The sequence below is a fragment of the Pseudorca crassidens genome, chromosome 15 (genome assembly GCF_039906515.1).
Source record: "Pseudorca crassidens isolate mPseCra1 chromosome 15, mPseCra1.hap1, whole genome shotgun sequence".
Classification (NCBI taxonomy): Eukaryota; Metazoa; Chordata; class Mammalia; order Artiodactyla; family Delphinidae; genus Pseudorca; species Pseudorca crassidens.
The window spans coordinates 64,958,633-64,979,841 of record NC_090310.1 but is presented as its reverse complement, the minus strand read 5'-3'; the positions used below and the strand labels follow the sequence as shown (position 1 = coordinate 64,979,841).

General features: G+C 45.8%; 2 protein-coding genes and 1 non-coding gene across 8 annotated transcripts in view; 1 reads left to right on the top strand and 2 right to left on the bottom strand.

Moving 5' to 3' along the window:
- The window catches only part of PIGU (phosphatidylinositol glycan anchor biosynthesis class U), a 125,279-nt gene that overhangs the window by 98,468 nt on the left and 5,602 nt on the right, over positions 1-21,209 (top strand). For 2 of the 5 annotated variants that reach the window (XM_067707872.1, XM_067707875.1), the window contains one exon: positions 10,653-11,152. The exons of 2 other annotated variants lie outside the window; for them this stretch is intronic. In XM_067707872.1, the coding sequence (XP_067563973.1) occupies positions 10,653-11,137 (485 nt within the window). In that variant the 3' untranslated portion in view covers positions 11,138-11,152. Of the gene's footprint in view, positions 1-10,652; positions 11,153-21,209 lie in introns of those variants that run through there. One more of the 5 variants, XM_067707874.1, reaches the window with a different exon arrangement.
- TRNAK-UUU (transfer RNA lysine (anticodon UUU)) lies at positions 2,147-2,218 on the bottom strand. The gene has a single exon. It is a non-coding gene; the product is annotated as a tRNA-Lys (tRNA).
- Positions 11,275-13,027, bottom strand: MAP1LC3A (microtubule associated protein 1 light chain 3 alpha). 2 transcript variants are annotated; one of them, XM_067707882.1, is made up of 5 exons: positions 12,748-13,021; positions 12,369-12,424; positions 12,183-12,289; positions 11,708-11,877; positions 11,275-11,441 (listed from the first exon to the last, which is right to left on the bottom strand). In XM_067707882.1, the coding sequence occupies exons 1-4, from the start codon at positions 12,785-12,787 to the stop codon at positions 11,715-11,717; spliced, it is 366 nt and encodes a 121-aa protein (XP_067563983.1). In that variant the 5' UTR covers positions 12,788-13,021; the 3' UTR covers positions 11,275-11,441; positions 11,708-11,714. The 2 variants fall into 2 exon arrangements, with proteins under 2 accessions (XP_067563983.1, XP_067563982.1); XM_067707881.1 differs by having other exon boundaries at positions 11,275-11,877; positions 12,748-13,027.

Sequence of the window (21,209 nt, the reverse complement as noted above, 5' to 3'; positions counted from 1 at the left end):
CGGGACATTCCTGGGGTGACAGCACCTGCTTCTCTAGGGCCCTGCAGCCCAGGGGCCAGTGTTGGCTGTGGCTGCGATCCTGAGCCCTGTGGCTTCTAGACACACTGCATTAACAGCCTTGCTAGCTCTGTTGTCTTAGACACTTGTTTCGCCTTTTCTCAAGAAACTCTCGCGGGGCTTCCCTGGTGGCGCAGTGGTTGAGAGTCTGCCTGCTGATGCAGGGGACACGGGTTTGTGCCCCGATCCGGGAAGATCCCACATGCCGCGGAGCGGCTGGGCCCGTGAGCCATGGCCGCTGGGCCTGTGTGTCTGGAGCCTGTGCTCCGCAAAGGGAGAGGCCACAACAGTGAGAGGCCCATGTACCTCAAAAAAAAGAAAAAAAAAAAAAAAAGAAAGAAACTCTCTCTCCTTGGCTAAGTGACAGAGAGTGGATATGAAGCATGAGCATGGGGCTGTAGCAGGACTCGGCGGTGTGGGTACAGACCCCTGAGAAGGGCGTGGGGGTCAAGGGAAGGGCTAGGCTCCGGGCCTCACACAGGCAGGATGGGCACTGCAGCCTAAACGTGGTCACTTACTCCTGGGTGACCCTGGGCAAGACCCTAACCTCTGAGTTTGCTCATCTCGAAGTGGGGCTTATGAGCCCTACCCCAGGATGTTGTGAAGATTCAGTGATGTGCTTTTTGTTAAGCGACCCGGCCCAGGGCAGATCCTCAGATGTTGGTTTCTCCATCTCTCCTCACTCCCACCCTGTAGTGGAGCGTGTTCTGACCATTTCATTCCACTTTTGATCTACCCCTATCTGTCCCTCGCCACCCTTTTATCAGCTGCCCCATTAAATCTTCATCTTCTGGGAAATCCCTGGTGGTCCAGTGGTTAGGACACGGCGCTTTCACTGCCAGGGCCTGGGCTCGATCCCTAGTCGGGAAACTAAGATCCTGCAAGCCGTGCAGAGGGGTCAAAAAATAAATAAATCTTCATCTTCATCATGGCTCAGAGGGGAGCCTGGAGCCCTCATGGCTGCCAGTGAGAGGAATGTGGTCTGACTGAGCCCTGGGAAGGGATCAGCAAACTGCTCCCAAGACGCCAGCCCCATGCTGGGTCTGGGGCCACAGAGCTGGAGCAGATGCCACCCCATTTGGTGGGGAGGCCAGTGGGAAGTGACTTCACGCCAGGGGTCGCATAACTGAGTGTGGAGTCGGGGAAGACTCTGGATGTGGGAGATGGCGATGTTGCCTCTCCAGGGATGAGAAGGAGCCCTTTGTGGGAAGGGTCATCCCAGCCCGGGGGCAGGGCATGGGCAGAGGCACCAAGGTGTGGCCACACAGCGTTTGCAGGACCAGGCTGCGTTCAGGGCTACGGGGACACGCAGGTGTGGCGCAGGGAGAGGGGAGCACTGGAGGCTGCTCTGTGTGTGTGTGTGTGTGTGTGTGTGTGTGTGTGTGTGTGTGTGTGTGGATGATCCCTCAGGGGCCAGGAGGATGAGGGAGGCCTTTGAGCAAGAGGGGGCAGTGGGAGGGAGAAAAGGGGGCTGAGCTGGAATTCTGAGGAGGGGAATTGGTGGAACCTGGTGGCTGATGGCGATAGAGAATCCGAGGGGCTCAGCCACTGTCAGTGAGGGCAACTTTAAAGAATGGGCTGCTCCGAAAGTATCCCTAGAGTAGGGAGGCTGTCCAGCAGTGTGGGTAAGCGTGTGGTGTCTGATGCCAGATGGTCTGGGTTCAAAGCCTGCCTCTGACGCTTGCTGGTTGTACAACTTTGGGCAAATTACTTGAAGAACCTTTGTTTCTTCGTCTATAAGATGGGATCATTATAATGTACCTACTATGAAGGGTTATTGCAAGGATCAACTGTTTTCACACATGTGAAGTGCTTACATTAATGCCTGAGTATTATCAGCATTTTTATTAATAAGAAAATATAATAATGGACAGCATTTATCAGAGCTAGGTGTTTTTCTCTTTTCTCTCAGAGACCGACCATTAGAGTTATAACTACTAACTACCCTAGAAAGCATTTAGTCCCTAAATCATGTAATTCTCACTTTCATATAATAAACTGAAAATTCTACAACTAGGTTTGTTTTGTGTTGTTTTCTTTTTTTTGTTTTCTTTTTTTTAGCCTCACCGCTTGGCTTGTAGGATCTCAGTTCCCTGACCAGGGATTGAACCTGGGCCTCGGCAGTAAAAGTGCCAAATTCTAACCACTAGGCCACCAGGGAACTCCCCACAACTAGATTTTTTTTTTTTTTTTTTTTTTTTGCGGTACGCAGGCCTCTCACTGCTGTGGCCTCTCCCGTTGTGGAGCACAGGCTCCGGACGCGCAGGCTCAGCGGCCATGGCTCACGAGCCCAGCCGCTCCGCGGCATGTGGGATCTTCCCGGACCAGGGCACGAACCCATGTCCCCTGCATCGGCAGGCGGACTCTCAACCACTGCACCACCAGGGAAGCCCACGACTAGGTTTTTTTATACCATAAAAACATTTTTCACTTTTGTTTTCAAATTAAAACCATTAAAAGATTAAAAAAATAAAGAATGGGCTGCTCTTCAGTCTCTGAAAGCACAGAGGGACAGAGCAAGGACTAGGGGAGCCACCATTGTAAGTAATAAACTAGAGTTTATCACTCATTTTACGGATGAGGAAAACGCTGCTTAGGGAAGGGGAAGTGACTTACACAGGGTCACACAGCCACTAACTTGCCCATGCTATTTCCACTGCTTCTTTCCCAACGTTCCCTGCCCAGACTGGGCAAAGTAGTGCTGAGTCTGCAGATGCTGTGTTGGCTGAATCCCAGGGCCTCTGGGAAATCCTTTCTCCTCAACCCAAATGGAAAGCCTCTAGGTCAGAAGAGGTTGTCTCAGCCAGCCTGTGACAGCTAGGGACTTCCCTCCGAGAGAGTGAAGCCTCAAGGCCAGTGTGTCCCCAAGATGCCCTCTCCCTGGGGACAGGGGCAGGGCACCCACTCAGGACTAGTGACTTTCGGTTCCAGACAGACCAAGCCAGCACGCACGGCTCTTTCCTTCCATGCCACCCTCCCCTGATACTTTATTATGAAAAGTTTCTCACACACACAGCAAAGTTGAAAGATTTAACCTTGAACACCTGTATACCTACGACTTAGACTCCACCATTCACATTTTACTATACTTGGATGATCACAAATTATCCATTTCTCAATCCATCTTATTTTTGTAATGTACTTCAAAGTGAAGTATACATATCAGTACATTTCCTGTCAGATATTTCAGCATGTATATCATTAACCAGAGCTCCATATTTACTTACATTTTTCTTTTTTTTTTCTTTTGCGGGCCTCTCACTGTTGTGGCCTCTCCCGTTGCAGAGCACAGGCTCCGGAGGTGCAGGCTCTGCGGCTATGGCTCATGGGCCTAGCTGTTCCGTGGCATGTGGGATCTTCCCGGACCGGGACACGAACCTGTGTCCCCTGCATTGGCAGGCGGACTCTCAACCACTGCGCCACCAGGGAAGCCCTACAATGTTCTTTTAATTTCTGCTGTACAGCAAAGTTATTCAGTTTTACATATATATATATACATTTTTTTTTTTTGCCCGCTGTGCAGCATATGGGATCTTAGTTCCCTGACCAGGGATCAAACCCATGCCCCCTGCAATGGAAACACAGAGTCTTAACCACTGGAACACCAGGGAAGTCCCTACATGCTTTTTTTATATCTTTTCCAATATGGTTTATCACAGGATATTGAATATAGTTCCCTGTGCTATACAGTAGAACCTTGTTCATTCACTCTATATATAATAGTTTGCATCTGCTAGTCCCAAACTCCCAATCCATCCCTCCCCCACCTCCCCTCCCTTGGCAACTACAAGTCTATTTTCTATGTCTGTGAGTCTGTTTCTGTTTTGTAGATAAGATCATTTGTGTCATATTTTAGATTCCACATATAAGTGATTTATGGTATTTGCCTTTCTCTTTCTGACTCACAAATGGGTATTATTTCCTTCTTTTTTATGGCTAAGTAGTATTCCATCGTGTGTGTGTGTGTGTGTGTGTGTGTGTGTACGTACATATATATATATATGTATATACCACATCTTCTTTATCCGTTCATCTGTCGATGGACATTTAGGTTGTTTCCATGTCTTGGCTATTGTGAACAGTGCTGCTGTGAACATAGGGGAGTGTGTATCTTTTTTTTTTTTAATATCTTTATTGGAGTATAATTGCTTTACAATGGTGTGTTAGTTTTGTGCTGTATAACAAAGTGAATCAGCTATATGTATACATATATCCCCATATCCCTTCCATCTTGAGCCTCCCCGCTACCCTCCCTATCCCACCCCTCTAGGTGGTCACAAAGCACCGAGTTGATCTCCCTGTGCTATGCAGCTGCTTCCCACTAGCTATCTGTTTTACATTTGGTAGTGTATATATGTCAGTGCTACTCTCTCACTTCGTCCCAGCTTACCCTTCCCCCTCCCCGTGTCCTCAAGTCCATTCTCTATGTCTGCGTTTTTATTCCTGTCCTGCCCCAGGTTCATCAGAACCTTTTTTTTTTTTTAGATTCCATGTATGTGTGTTAGCATATGGTATTTTTTTCTCTTTCTGACTTACTTCACTCTGTATGACAGACTCTAGGTCCATCTACCTCACTACAAATAACTCAGTTTTGTTTCTTTTTATGGCTGAGTAATATTCCATTGTATATATGTGCCACACCTTCTTTATACATTCTTCTGTTGATGGACACTTAGGTTGCTTCCATGTCCTGGCTATTGTAAATAGAGCTGCAATGAACATTGTGGTACATGTCCCTTTTTTTGTTGTTAGAAAAACATTTATTAAATAATTTAAAAATCTGCCTGTTTGATTTGAATCTTATTCAAATATGTAGTTTTCCCTAGGCACCCATTCAACTACATGTATTACTTGCACTTAGGTTTGGTTGACTGAAAGAATCAGAGTGGAGGATGGAAGAGGAGGCAGTGATGTAAACAAAACAGAATGTTAGGTCTCCCTCAAATAAATATCTGAGTAGGTGGTCCAAAGTTGGTATCATGTTCCATAGTATCAGGAACTCAAGCTCCTTATTTCTCATCGTTTTGTAAAGCATGGCTCCAGTGGTCTAAATGGTAACATTTACAACCGAGGTGATTTGGTTGGGGAACAGCTAACACTTCACACATGCTGTCTCATAAGGAAGTTTCCCAGAGGTTGCCACGTGACATTTCTGCTTAGACTCCACTGGCCAAAACTTACTCACTAATTGCAAAGGAGCTTGGGAGATATAGTAAGCATTTATTTGGTAGTACTTCCCATATGGCAGTCACTGCTCTTAACTCCAGTGATCCACTGTTCTGATAACAGATCTGTTCTCTCTTTTTCCTTTTTTTTTAATATAAATTTATTTATTATTTTTGTCTGCGTTGGGTCTTTGTTGCTGTGTGCAGGCTTTCTCTAGTTGCAGTGAGCGAGGGCTACTCTTCATTGCAGTGTGCGGGCTTCTCATTGTGGTGGCTTCTCTTGTTACGGGCCACGGACTCTAGGCTTGTGGGCTCCAGTAGTTGTGGCACTCAGGCTCAGTAGTTGTGGCACATGGGCTTATTTGCTCCACGGCATGTGGGATCTTCCTGGACCAGGGCTCAAACCTGTGTCCCCTGCATTGGCAGATGGATTCTTTTTTTTTTTTTAATATCTTTATTGGAGTATAATTGCTTTACAATGGTGTGTTAGTTTCTGCTTTATAACAAAGTGAATCAGCTATACATATACATATATCCCCATATCGCTTCCCTCTTGCGTCTCCTTCCCTCCCACCCTCCCTATCCCAACCCTCTAGGTGGTCACAGAGCACCAAGCTGATCCCCCTGTGCTATGTGGCTACTTCCAACGAGCTATCTATTTTATGTTTGATAGTGTGTATATGTCCATGCCACTCTCTCATTTTGTCCCAGCTTACCCTTCCCCCTCCCCATGTCCTCAAATCCATTCTCTAGTAGGTCTGCGTCTTTATTCCCGTCCTGCCCCTAGGTTCTTCATGACCATTTTTTTTTTTTTTTTAGATTCCATATATATGTGTTAGCATATGGTATTTGTTTTTCTGTTTCTGACTTACCTCACTCTCAAGATTGCTTTGGCTATTTGGGGTCTTTTGTGTTTCCGTACAGATTGTGGAATTTTTTGTTCTAGTTCTGTGAAAAATGCCCTTGGTAGTTTGATAGGGATTGCATTGAATCTGTAGACTGCTTTGAGTAGTACTGTCATTTTCACAATGTTGATGCTTCCAATCCAAGAACACGGTATATCTCTCCATCTATTGGTATCATCTTTAACTTCTTTCATCAGTGTCTTATAGTTTTCTGCACACAGCTCTTTTGCTTCCTTAGGAAGGTTTATTCCTAGGTATTTCATTCTTCTTTTTTGCAATGGCAAATGGGAGTGTTTCCTTAATTTCTCTTTCAGCTTTTTCGTCGTTCGTGTATAGGAATGCAAGAGATTTCTGTGCATTAATTTTGTATTCTGCTACTTTACCAAATTCATTGATTAACTCTAGTTGTTTTCTGGTAGCATCTTTAGGATTCTCTATGTATAGTATCGTCATCTGCAAACAGTGACAGTTTTACTTATTCTTTTCTGATTTGGATTCCTTTTATTTCTTTTTCTTCTCTGTAGACTTTTTAATGATGGCCAATCTGACCAGTGTGAGGTGATAGCGCATGTATTTTTGATTTGCATTTCTCTAATAATTAGTGATGTTGAGCATCTTTTCATGTGCCTGTTAGCCATGTGTGTGTCTTCTTTGGAGAAATGTCTATTTAGTTCTTCTGCCCATTTTTCAATTGGGTTGTTTGTTTTTTTGTTGTTGAGTCCTATGAGCTGTTTGTATATTTTGGAAATTAAGCCCTTGTCGGTCACATCATTTGCAAATATTTTCTCCCGTTCTGTAGCTTGTCTTTTCATTTTGTTTATGGTTTCTTTTGCTGTGCAAAAGCTTGTAAGTTTGATTAGGTCCCTTTGTTTATTTTTGCTTTTATTTGTATTGCCTTGGGAGACTGACCTAAGAAAACATTGGTACAATTTATATCAGAGAATGCTTTGCCTATGTTCTCTTTTAGGAGTTTTATGGTGTCATGTCTTATGTTTAAGTCTTTAAGCTATTTTGAGTTTATTTTTGTGTGTGCTGTGAGGTATGTTCTAACTTTGATTTCATGCAGCTGTCCAACTTTCCCAACACCCCTTGCTGAAGAGACTGTCTTTTTCCCATTGTGTATACTTGTCTAGTTTGTCAAAGATTAATTGACCATAGTTATGTGGATTTATTTCTGGGCTCTCTATTCTGTTCCATTGATTCATATGTCTTTTTTTGTGCCAATAGCATGCCATTTTGGTTACTGTAGCTTTGTAGTGTTATCTGAAGTCTGAGAGAGTTATGCTTCCTGCTTTGTTCTTTTCCCTCAGGATTGCTTTGGCAATTCTGGGTCTTTTATTGTTCCATATAAATTTTAGTATTATTTGTTCTAGTTCTGTGAAATGTGTCATGGGTAATTTGATAGGGATCACATTAAATCTGTAGGTTGCTTTGGGTAGTATGGCCATTTTAACAATATTAATTCTTCCAATCCAAGAACATGGGATATCTTTCCATTTCTTTGCATCATCTTCAGTTTCCTTTATTAATGGAAAAACACAAATCTTAATGTACGTTTCCTGAAGCCTTCTTTGACTCAGCAAGATATTTTTGCGGCTCATTCATGTTGTTGCATACAACAGTAGTACGTTGCTTTTTAAAATAAGCTTTTAAATTTTGGAATAATTTTAGATAGTACAGAGAGTTCTCGTATGTCCCCCACCCAGTTTCCCACAGTTTTAACATCTTATATTACCGTGGTATGTTTGTCAAAACCAAGAAACTGACCCTGGTACGTTATGAATAAGTAAACTCCAGATTTGATGTGGATTTCACCAGTTTTCCCTGTATTGTCTTCTTTTTCTCCCAGGATCCAGTCCCAGGTACCACATTACACTTAGTTGCCACATCTCCCCCATGTCCTCTGCTCACACTCTGTCTTTCCTTATTTCTTGTGACATGGACAGTATTGAGGAACAGTGGCCAGGTATCCTGTAGAGTGTCCCCTCTGGGTTTGTCTGATGCTTTTCTCATCATGAGGCCACGTTTTAGGTTTTTAGAATGCTCAGGCAGTACACACTAGCCACACTTCATGCCGTTTATCCTTCATCATTTGGTTAAGATAGTGTTTGCCAGGCTTCTCCAGTGCACAGTTACTATTTTCTCTTTCCCTGTTCTTTGGAAGTGAGTCACGAAGTCTAGCCTACCCTCGGGGGCAGGGGGTGGGGAGTGGGCAAGAATTAAGCTCCACCTCCCGAGGGGAGAGTCTCTACATGTATTATTTGGAACTCTTTTGTAAGGATTACAAAAGGAATTCTCCCTTGTTTATTTATTTACTTATTCAATCATTTATCGGCTGATTGTTTTTAATTGGATTTTTATTTTTATCAACGTAACATGTATACATAATTTACAAAGTTAAGGCTTACAAGGACAAAGAATAGCTGCCTAAGGTCCTATAGTTATTTGTTCTGGTGCTTCTAGATTGTATACTTACTCTACTATTTCTTGATTTTTTTTTCCATTTTATATTGTCACACCATATGAAATTGTCAATACTCAACTGTTTTTGATCTGCAAAATTGGCAGTTTCATATGGTTCAAACTAATAACCTAGTGTTTTGACTTCCTATTTGACCAGCTGATCGTGTGTGACATTGGAGTTGTTTTGTTGTGAACTGTGACTTTGCACCTGCCCCTCATCTGACCTGGCTCGGGGATCAACCCCCACCAGCTCCAGGCTCCGCCTCCTCAGACTTGACACCTTGGGCCTGGGTGAGAAAGGGGCTGCAGGGAGTGAGGGCAGCCTTCGCTGTGGTAACTACACCCCATGGGCAGCTGCGGCGCAAGGCTTCAGGGGCTCCCTGGGCTCTCTGCTCTGACACCCTCAGTGGCAGAGTTCTGGGCCCTTTGCACACTGGGCCCCAGGTACATTGCCTTGCAGGGTTATAGCCACTAGTCCAGCTCTCCCAGTATAGCCTTAGGCCAACTGTTGAACCCTTTGTGCCTCAATTTCCTCATCTGAAAGATGGGAACCATCAGCCTTCCAGATGGATTCCTGTGGTGGCAGAATGGCAGGTCCTTGTCCTGAGGCCATGGTGTGGGTTTGCTCTCTTTCCTGCCCACAATGTGAGAGAGGCTTCCCAGAACAGGGGTTTGGGGGTCAGAGGCTGAGATGCCAGGCTCAACCTCTGTCTTGCTATAATGCCCTAGCCAGGTGCTCCCCCAGTTCTGGGCTTACGTCGCCCCATCTGTGCCAAGGTGATTGGTGATGATAATCTGAGAGGCTTGTAAGTGCCTGAGAACTGGTGGTATCTGCAGCGGTGAGCCCCTCTCCCCTCATCCTTCTGTAGGGCTGGGCCCTGCCCCTCCTGTTCCACTGGAGGTCCTGGGAGCTTGGGATGAATCGAATTGTAAGACTGCGGGCCCAGTGTTCGGGGGACCTTGGCAAGTCCCTGTTCCCCTCTGGGCCTCAGTGAGGGGGACGGTGGGCTGAGCTGCTAGGGCCCTTTCTATTCTGAGGCCCAGACAGAAAAGACAGACCAAGCTGGGCACAGACACCATGGTGGCAGAATCACTCAGTGACATTGCCCAGGTCAGGGGAGGAGCCACAGTCATCAGGCAGTTTCACAGATGAATGCAAAACTGCAATTTGGACGAGTTTGTGCTACCAGAGAAAAGTTAATGGGACCAAGACCCAATCTAGGGTGTGAGGGAGGGCTTCTCTGTGGAAGTGATCCTTCCTGAGGCCTGAAGGGCAGGCAGGTGTTTACTAGATGAAAGGGGAAGAGAACATTCCAGGCAGAGGAGACAGCAAAGATCCTGCATTGGAAGGGAACAGGCCAGTGTGACTGGAGCTGAGTGAGGTGGAGCACGGCAGAGGCTGAAGCACGTACATGGGCAGGGACCAAGTGCAAGGCCTCAGAGCCCCAGAGAGTTTGATCTTCACCCTAAGAGCCATGGGAGGCCTTTAGAGGACCTTAAGCTGGGATGTAACATGACCAGATTTGTCTTAAAAAGCAACCTCTGCTGCTAGGGTGGGAGGTTTGAGATCAGGAAGCCCAGAGAGGAGACCACTGTTGTTCAGATGACAGTGGCTTTGTCCAGGGTGGTAGCTGCGGGGACAGGTAGAAATAGAACTGACAGGCTTGGTGGCTTGGTGTATGGGAGGAGACAAGTCTGTTGATTCTATGGCCTGAACACCTGGATGGAAGAAGGGGGATATGGGTTCCCAGTGGGAGAAGCAGGTTTGATAGGGGACTTGGCTGGGGTGGAAGGGCCAGTGGGCACCCAGGAGGTGAGACGGAGGAGCGCGCCAGTCTGGAGTTCACAGGCCAGGGCTTGGGATAGAAGCACAGACCATGGTAGGAGGAGGAAGGGCAGTAGGGCAACTTCTGCAGCAGTGCCAGTGAGACCCTTGAAGGGTGGTGTAGGCCCTGAGGTGCAGGGTCCCTGGGCAGGGTCTCCCCAACACCTACCTAGCCCCTCAGAGATCCAAAGTTCAGGGGTAGGTATCATGAAGCTTCTCACATCTCTCTCCCCCCAGATCCTGCTCATCTCCGATTACTTCTATGCCTTCCTACGGCGGGAGTACTACCTCACACATGGTCTCTACCTGACCACCAAGGACGGCACGGAGGCCATGCTTGTGCTCAAGTAGGCCTGACTGGGCACAGGGCTGCACGGACTTCAGGGTTGAAAGGGCCAGAAGCTGGGCCAAGCCCTCTAACCAGAGCTTCCAGCAGGGAAGTCCTGGGCAGATCAGGTTTGAGTCCAGGGTCACAAATATCTGGTACCGGTGAGGAGCCAAGGCTGGCAGCAAGGCCTGTGGGGAGTAGCCAGGAGCATCTCCACTCGCACTCCCCACTTTGTGGCTCTGCACACCAAGGAGCCCCCCTCCCAAGCAGGGAAGGGGAAGAAGCAGATGAGCAGGGTTTGTTAGGTTGTGGCTACTTAATAAATGTTTTTTGTTATGCAAACGTCTGCCCTGGAACCACACTGCACTCTGGAAGGGGTGGGCTTGGCCCCTAATACCACCATGGTGCACTACACACAGGCGTGGGTTTCCCGAATGAGCTCTGAGTCCACAGAACACGGGTCTGCGCACTGGTCAGCTGAGAATGGTGTGGGGCAGCCCTCCCCACTCCCCAAGCAGCTGGAGGCAAAGGGCCAGGCAGGCCTGAGCAATCTTTATTCTGCAGAGGAACAATGACCACAGATCCATACACCATGTCAAGACTGGGTGAGCCAGGGGCCAGTCCTTCAGGGGTGGGCAGGTCCAGGCATGGGCAGCACCTCAGGTCAGGGAGGGACAGATGGGCAGACAGGCAGGGGCCTAAAAAAAAACCACACAGAGCAGGGGTGCTAGGGACTGCTCCCAACCTCCCCCCATCCCAGCCAGCACCCAGAGGGGCAACCCTAACATGACTGGGCCAGGATCCACCCAGGGGCAGGGTAGGTGCGGTTGGTGCCCCCTGGCTAGGATGTGGCATCCCCGCCCAGCCCACCAGGGGCAGGGGCAGAGGCAGCTCAGTTCAGGTGCCAGGAGCTCCCAGGGCAGAGCCTGACAGGGACCCCCCACTCCCAAGCCAACCCCCCTACTGCTGGCTCAGAAGCCGAAGGTTTCCTGGGAGGCGTAGACCATGTAGAGGAAGCCGTCATCGTCCTTCTCCTGCTCATAGATGTCGGCGATGGGCGTGGACACGCTCACCATGCTGTGCTGGTTCACCAGCAGGAAGAAGGCCTGCGTGGGGTTCAGCTGCAGGCGGCGCCTGAGGTGGGCGGGAGGGCAAGCCAACCGTGAGGGGCCTGGCTGTTGAGCGAGTGTAGCCCTCACCCGCTCCCCAAAATGATCCTAATCCTCCACCTCACACCCATCCCAAGCCCTTCTAGAGGCTCTCACCTCCGACCGGACACTGACCCAAGCCCTGACCTTGACCTTTCCCAACCTCCCCACAACAGGGACCCAGCACCCGTTCCCGTGCCCCACCCCCACCTCTTCCTTCTCAGAAGGACCCAGCCCCCTGCCTGACCCCAGCAGGACCCAATCCGCCTCTGACAGCTACTGCCCGCGCACCGGATGATCTTGACCAACTCGCTCATGTTGACATGGTCCGGGACCAGGAACTTGGTCTTGTCCAGGACGGGCAGCTGCTTCTCACCCTTGTAGCGCTCGATGATTACCTGGGAGCGGGGCGGGGGATGCGTGAGCCCGAGGCGGGGCCTGGGCCGGGCGGGGATGGGAGGGGGCGGTGGAACTCACCGGGATTTTGCTGGGGTGCTGCTCGCGGATCTGCTGCACCTCTTTACAGCGATCGGCTGCAGACAGCAGTCGGGGATGAGGCCGGGCCGAGGTCCTCCTCGCGGTTCCGTCCCGCCAGTACCCGAGGGGCGGCCCCGACCCCGCCTCCCCGAAGCCCCCGCCTCCGGAGCCGTTGGGCCCTAAGGCCCGGGCACAGGACCGGGATGCGAGGCGGAGGCCCCGGCCCAGGCCCCAGCCCGCTTCCCATCCCGAGGGTCCAGCTCCAGCCGAGCCTGACGTCACGGAGCTGACGTCATCTGCGGCAGTCGGGTCGGTCGGCCAACACCCCCCAGCCCCCACGCCCCCACCCCGCACTCGGAGAGCGCCCGCCGGGCCTCACCAAAGCTCCGCCGCTGCTTGAAAGGCCGGTCTGAGGGCATCGCGCCGGCCCGGCGGGGCGCGCAGGCCGGGGCTCTGGGGCGCGCGACGAGGGGATGTGGCTGCGGTTCGGGGGCTCCGGGGGCTCCGCGCCTCGCGCTCAAGGGCTCCGAGGCTCGCGCTGAGCCCGGCGACGGCGGCTCGGGGAGGTAACTCGCCCGGCTGACGTCAGGTCACAACATTCCTTAAAGGGGAGGCCGGCGCGCCGCTCCCATTGGGCCGACGCAAAGTCCGCCCGCCCGGACCCGTGACATCACGGCGCAGAGAGCCTGGATTCCCGGCCCAGCGCCGCGAAGGGGCGGGGGCTCCCAGGGCGCGTCACAGTCCCGTGACGTCACGGCCTGCGCAGAGGTGGGCGGGGTGGGGTGGGGTCCTCTCCCTGAGGTCCGGGCTGAGGGGAGACTAGAAAGCCTGCGAGGCCGTTGGGGGAGCAGGCTCGCAGCTCTGGCGGCAGGGAGAGCGGGGGCCAGGCTGCGGCACAGCATCCTTCTGTTCCCACTGTCACTAAGTCATCTGACAGCGCTCACTCAGAACCTGTTCCGTTCCAGGAACGGTAGGAGGCACTGGGGATGACAACACTAAACCAAACGTCCTCGCCTTCGTGGAGCTCATGGTTAGAGAAAGAAAAAGGTAGTGGTCGGGGTGGGGGCGGTGATTAAAACTTGAAGACGCTTGGAACAAGACACTGAAAAGCATAAAGGTTTTAGAAGGAATTTCTAGAATTGAAAAATAGAGCTATCGAAATTCAGGTCTCAAAGGATGAGGCAAGAAAGCCAATTAGATACAGCAGAAGAGAAAATCACAGAACTGGATGAAAGAGCGGAAGCAATTAGCCAGAAAACAAGCCAGATGGAACATATAAAAGAGGAAGTGACAGGAATGGTAAGGTGAGAAGAATAGGTTCAATCAGCGTTCCAGAAGGAGAAAAAAGAATGTGGGAGAGGCAGTTCCTGAAGAACTTCCACAATTGATTAGAGACCAGGATCCTCACTTAAAATCCAGAACAGAATAAATAAAAATAAAATCTTATCTAGACACTTCGTAGTGAATTTGCAGAACTCTAAAGAGAAGAAATTAGACAGAAAAATATCAAGTAACTAAACTGGTAAACACGGAAGTCCATCTAAACAAGCACCTGCTATGGAACATGAATGGTGACGATTAGTTTGTGGAGTACAGAGCAAGGAGCACAGGACACAATAACAGGTAGGACTGGAGAGAGTAATCAGAGTTTAAGTGTTCTAAGAAGCTTCATTTATTTGAGAGGAGGAGAATAAAGATAATTGATAATTATCTGGCTTTGTAAAGTCAAGTCAAGTTCAAACACTTCAGAGAGATCACTAAAAGAATAGAAGGTATAAATGCCAATGCACAAAAGAGAAAAGTTTAGTAGAGGGTATTAAAATATAATTGAAGGTAGAAAAGGAGAAACAGGAAGCAAAGTGAAAAGAATGGTACATAAACGGTACAAAACCAGAGGTAGAAAATGTTTTACATTCATCTATTAAAATACAGATGAACCAGATTGGCCAAGAAAAAGAAAATGCAGGTCTATGCTGTTTACAAGAGGACATTTAAAACCTAAGGGCACCAAAAGTAAACAGTTGGAAAAAAAGTGTATACTAGAGAAAAACTAACCAAAAGATATACCCATAGCAAAATCAGACAAAATAGACTTTAAGGCTAGAGACATTATTAGTGATAAAGAGCGTCAGCACAAAGTGATGAAAAGAACAATTTTCTAAGAAGATATAACAATTCTGAACTTGTATGTTAGAGGTTAAAAAAAAAAGGCTGAAAGTGTATGAAGCAAAAGTGACAGGATACAAGGAGAAATTGCCAAGTCCTTCATCACAGTGGTAGATTTAAAAACTTTTTCAGTAACTGATAGACCAAACAGCCAAAAAAAGGATATAGAAGATTTTAATACCATTAATAATTCTAATCAATTGACCCTGGTAGAACCCTGAACCCAATATGTTACTTTCAGGCACACAAGAAACATTTATAAAAAATTACCTGTGGGGAATGTGGGAAAGAAAGGAGTCAAAGACAACAGATGGGGACAGGGAGAATTACAGAGTACATTTTAGGGGAAGATCGTGGGTTAATTTTGGGGAGGTCAAGTTTAAGATGTCTGCTAGCTTCCAAGCAGAGACATAGAGTAGGCCAGGCCCCAAGACAAATCTCAACAGATAATCAGATAATTAATTTCATACAGACCCTGTTCTCTGACCACAAGCAAGAGCTGAATAAACTCCAAATCTTTTGATATTTAAAAACACTTCTAGGGACTTCCCTGGTGGTGCAGTGGTTAAGAATCCGCCTGACAATCCAGGGGACACAGGTTCGAGCCCTGGTCCAGGAAGATCCTGCATGCCGCGGAGCAGCTAAGCCCGTGTGCCACAACTACTGAGCCTGTGCTCTAGAGCCCGCGTGCCTAGAGCCCGTGCTCCGCAAGAGAAGCCACTGCAATGAGAAGCCCATGCACTGCAACGAAGAGTAACCCCCGTTCGCCACAACTAGAGAAAGCCTGAGTGCAGCAACGAAGACCCAACACAGCCAATAAATAAATACATTTACAAAAAAAACGGAAACACTCTAAAAAAAAAATTTTTTTAAAGAATTTAAAAAACACTTCTAGAAAACTCTTTACTCAAAAATGAAATCATATGGAAATGAAAACTATTTAGGTCAAACTAAAAATGAGAATACATATAAAAACTCCAGTTTGGGAGGTGGGGGGACTAAAGCAGAATTTACAAGATTTGTAACCTTATCAGTGGTATTAGGTAAGAAGAAATATGGAGAATTTATGAGCAGAATGTCCAAGAATTTTAGAATGGAGTAAGTGTAAACCCAAAGAAAGTGGAAGGAAGATAATAATGAAGAGCAGAAATTGATTAAATAGAAAACAAGCACTAGTATGTACCACAAAACAAAGCTGGATCTTTGAAAAGACCAATAAAATAAACATTAATATGCAAAAGGGATATAACTACAGATATAGCAGAAATGACAAAAATAAGATTATAAACTTTATGCCAATACACTAAAAACTTAGATGAAATGGACAATTTTCTAGTAAAAGATAATTTGCCAAGACTAATTAAAAAAGAAATAGACAAACTGAGTAGCCATATACAAAAAAACAAAAAGTAGTCCAGATGGTTTTTTAGTTTTCTCCCAAAATAATAATAATAAAAAAAACCAAACCTGCATCAAACATTATACTTAATGGTAGAACACCATACTATATGATAAATGTTAAGCATTGTTCCCTTTAGAGCCAAGAACAGAATTTTTAATTGTATTATTATTATTATTATTATTATTATTATTTTGCAGTACACGGGCCTCTCACTGTTGTGGCCTCTCCCATTGCAGAGCACAGGCTCCGGACGTGCAGGCTCAGCGGCCATGGCTCACGGGCCTAGCCGCTCCGTGGCATGTGGGATCTTCCCGGGCCGGGGCACGAACCCGTGTCCCCTGCACTGGCAGGCGGACTCTCACCCACTGCGCCACCAGGGAAGCCCCTAATTGTATTATTGAACAAAATGCAAATATTGCATGGAGGGCCCAGCCAGAGTACCAAGACAAGGAAAAGAAAGGAGCAAAACTATCATTCACAGCCAGAAAACCCAGAGGAATCTACAAACAATAAAAGATTGCTAACTAATAAAGTCTAACAACACACAATACTAAGTTTTAGGGTAATATGGGAAAATGAGAACTCTTTACACTTCTGATGGGAGTGTAAATAATTTCAGCTACGTTAGGGAGCAATTTGACAAAATCTACCAAAACTGAAATACTCATATTCTCCAAACCAGGAATTAAACTTGTGGGTGTGCACATGAGCCCAAAGAAATACAGTTAAGTATGTTTATTGGAACATTTTCAAAATAACAAAAAAAAATTGGGAGCCACCTAAATGTCCTATTAAATATCTTGTGTAACAGAACAACAGGACATTCCTGTAGTGAAAGAGGGAGAGAAGGGGTCAGCAGGCTTTCCCTTTAAAAGCACAGACAGTAAATATTTTCAGCTTTGCAGGCCATATGGTCTCTGGCAACTACTGAGTTCTGTTGGAGTGTGGAAGCAGGCCTAGACAATCTGAATGGGCAAGGCTGTGTCCTAATAATACTTTATTTGCTGAAACAGACAAATTTGGCCTGAGGGCTTTAGTTTGCTGACTCTTGATCCAGAACTGTGTGTGTCAAAGTGGACACATCTCACATACACAAAGTTGCAGGAGATTGTGATCAGTCATTAAGAGCAGTTGAAAGAACTACGTCGGCCATGGCCTTGAGGAAGTGGTTGCACTTTTCTTTTGTCAGGCTAAGCCTTTGGGGATAGGCCCATCCCCCAAATCCAACAGATGGTCTGTGCTCCATCTTTCCCTTACCTGACCAGTCAGCAGGGCTGACACTCCCTCCACCAGTCCTCTGGTTACTCTGCTCACTTCTTCCTCCTCTCCTCTATCTTCCCTGAATCCAAAGGGCTGGCCTACTACTCTATGTCTCTACTTGGAAGTCTAGCAGACATCTCAAACTTGACCTCCCCAAAATGAACCCATGATCTTCCCCTAAAATGGACTCTGATTGTAACCCTCCCTCTCCGCACCTGTCATCTTTGACTCCTTTCTTTCCCACAGCCCCACACATTCTCCAGGCCCAAATCCTCTTGGTTCCACATTCAAAATATCTCCAGAATCTGACCACCTCTCACCACTTCCACTCCTGCCACTCAAGTCAGAGCCACCATCATCTCTTGTCCGTCTACTGCCATCGTTTCCGCCCTGGTCTCCTTGCTTTGGCCTTGCCCACTTGAGCCTGGTCTCACTACACTGACAAGAGTCCTCCTGTGCACACAGGTGTTGGATCATGCTATTTCTTCACACCACTCAAAGTAAAAGTCAAAGGCTGAACAGTATGCCATGAGGCCTGCAGGAGCTGCCTTCCTGCTGCTCCTCTGGGCTTATCTACCTCACCCTTGCCCCCTTGGCTTCAACTACACTGGCCTCCTTGCTATCACTGTTCCAGGAATCCCAGACACATGTGCCCTAGAGCATTTCTGTACTTACTCGTCCCTTTCCCTGGAGCATTCTTCCCCAAAATCTCTTTGTGGCTCACTCTCTAATTTCCAAGGTCTCCTCAGGGAGGGCTTCCTGAATGATCTTATTTAATACTGCAGCCCCCACCCCAGTCACTCTCTATCCTCCCTCCCAACACCTTGCTTATTTTTTTTGCCAGAGCAGTTATCACATTCTAATATGTTATACGCTTTTCCTAAACATTTTGTGATGAAAACTTTCAAGCGAATAGAACACTTGAAATAATTGTTCAATGACCACCCATATACCTACCAGTTACATTCTACACTTAACACTTGCTCCATTTGCATCATCACTATCTGTCAATCTGTCCATGCATCCATTTTATCTTTATGATGCATTTCAGTAAGTTGCAATTCAACATTTGTTTATGATAAAAAATCTCAACAAAGTGGGTACAGAGGGACCATATCTCAACATAATAAAGGCCATATATGACAAGCCCATAGATAACATCATACTCAAAGCTGAAAGCTTTTCCTCTAACATCAGGAAAAAGGCAAGGATTTCCACTGTCATCACATTTATTCAACATAGTATTGGAAGTCATAGCCAGAGCAATTCAACAAGAAAAAGAAATAAAAGATATCCAAAATGGGGAAGGAAGAAGTAAAACTGTCACTATTTGCAGATGACATCATATTATACATAGAAAACATTAAAGACTTAACCGAAAAAACTGTTAGAACTAATAAACAAATTCAGTAAAGTTGCAGGATACAAAATCAATATACAAAAATCTGTTGCATTCCTATACACTAATAACAAATTATGAGAAAGAGAAATTAAGAAAACAATTCCATTTAAAATTGCATCAAAATGAATGAATTACCTAGGAATAAATTTAACTAAGGAGGTGAAAGATCTGCACACTGAAAATTAGAAGACACTAATGAAAAAAATTGAAGTAGACATAAATAAATGGAAAGATATTCTGTGCTCATTTGGATTGGAAGAATTAATATTGTTAAAATGTCCATACTACCCAAAGCAATCTACAGGTTCAGTGCAAGCCCTATTAAAGTTCCAATGGCCTTTTTCACAGAAATAGAACAAACAATTGTAAAATTTGTATGGGGGTCTTCCCTGGTGGCGCAGTGGTTAAGAATCCTCCTGCCAATGTAGGGGACACAGGTTCGAGCCCTAGTCTTGGAAGATCCCACATGCTGTGGAGCAACTAAGTCCATGCACCACAACTACTGAGCCCACGTGCCACAACTACTGAAGCCCGTGCTCCTAGAGCCTGTGCTCTGCAACAAGAGAAGCCACTGCAATGAGAAGCCCACGCACTGCAAGGAAGAGTAGCTCCCACTCGCCACAACTAGAGAAAGCCCACGCACAGCAACGAAGACCCAATGCAGCCAAAAATAAATAAATTTATTTTAAAAAAATAATAAAAAATAAAATAACATAAGATTTGTATGGAATCACAAAAGACCCTGAATAGCCAAAGGAGTCTTGAGAAAGAAGAACAAAGCTGGAGGCATTACACTCCCTGATTTCAAACTATATTATAAAACAATATTATATTGACATAAAAAGACACATAGATCAGTGGAACAGAATAGAGAGCCCAGAAATAAACCCATGCATATCTGGTCAATTTATCTACAAAGAAGCCAAGAATACACAATGGGGAAAGAACAGTCTCTTCGTGGGAAAACTGGACAGCCACATGCAAAAGAATGACACTGGACCACTGTCTTACACTATACACAAAAATCAACTCAAAATAGATTAAAGACCTGAATGTAAAACCTGAAACCAGAAAACCCTTAGAAGACAACATAGATGATAAGCTCCTTGACATCAGTCTTGGCAATGATTTTTTGGAATTGACACCAAACGCAAAGGCAACAGAAGCAAAAATAAACAACTGGGACTACATCAAACTTAAAAGCTTCTGTGCATCAACAAAATGAAAAGACAACCCACCAAATAGGAGAAAATTTTTGCAAATCCTGTAACTGATAAGGGGTTAATATCCAAAATATATAAATAACTTATATGACTCAATAGCAAAAACCAATCCAATTAAAAAAACGGGCAGAGGATCTGAGTAGACATTTTTTCCAAAAAAGACACAGGTACATGAAGGGTGCTCCATATCACTAATCATCAGGGAAATGCAAATTGAAAACACAATGAGATAGCACCTCACACCTGTTAGAATGGCTGTTCTCAAGACAAGAAATAAGTGTTGGTGAGGATGTGGAGAAAAGGGAACCCTTGTGCACTATTGGTGGGAATGTAAATTGGTCCCAACAACTATGGAAAACAGCATGGAGGCTCCTCAAAAAACTAAAAATAGAACTATCATATGATCCAGCAATTTCACTTCTGAGTATACTTTGGATAACATATTTCCTTTATCCAAAGGAAATGAAATCACCATCTTGAAAAGATATATGTACCCCCTTATGTTCATTGTAGCATTATTTACAATAGCCAAGATATGGATACAACCTAAGTGTCCATCAATAGAGGAACAGATGAAGAAAATGTAGCATATATATACAATGGAATATTATTATTCAGACATAAAAAGGAAGGAAATCTTGTCATTTGAGACAACATGGATGGACCATAATCTCACTTATGTGTGGTATCTAAAAAACAAGCAAATAAGGGAATTCCCTGGCAGCCAGTGGTTAGGACTCCCCGCTCTCACTGCCAACGGCCCGGGTTCAATCCTTGGTGGGGGAACTAAGATCCTGCAAGTCATGCAGTACGGCAAAAAAAAAAAAAAAAAAAAACCACCACCACCACAACAAACCCACACACAACAAACCAAGCAAATAGAACAAAAAAAACAAGCTCATAGAGACAGAAAACAGAACAGATTGGAGGCGGGGTTGGGGGTACGGCATGGTGAAATGAGTGCCCAAAGATACAAACTTCCAGTTATAAAATAAACATATAAAAGTCATGGGCATATAATGTACAGCATGGTGACTATGGTTAATAATACTGTAGTCTATATTTGAAAGTTCCTAAAAGAGTACACCTTAAAGTTCTCATGACAAAAAAAATTTTGTAACTATGTATGGTGACAGATGTTAACTAGACTTATTGTGGTGATCACTTCACAATATACAAATATTGAATCATTATGTTGTACACCTGAAACTAATGTTCCATTTTAGATTCCTGTCAACAATATATGGGAGTTCCAGTTGCTCTGCTTTCTTGTTGATATTTGGTATTGCCAGTTTTAAAATTTTAGCCATTATGGTGGTCATGTAATGGTATCTCCTTGTGGGCTTAAATTTAACATGCTATATAGTTTTTAAAATGTATTTTGTTTT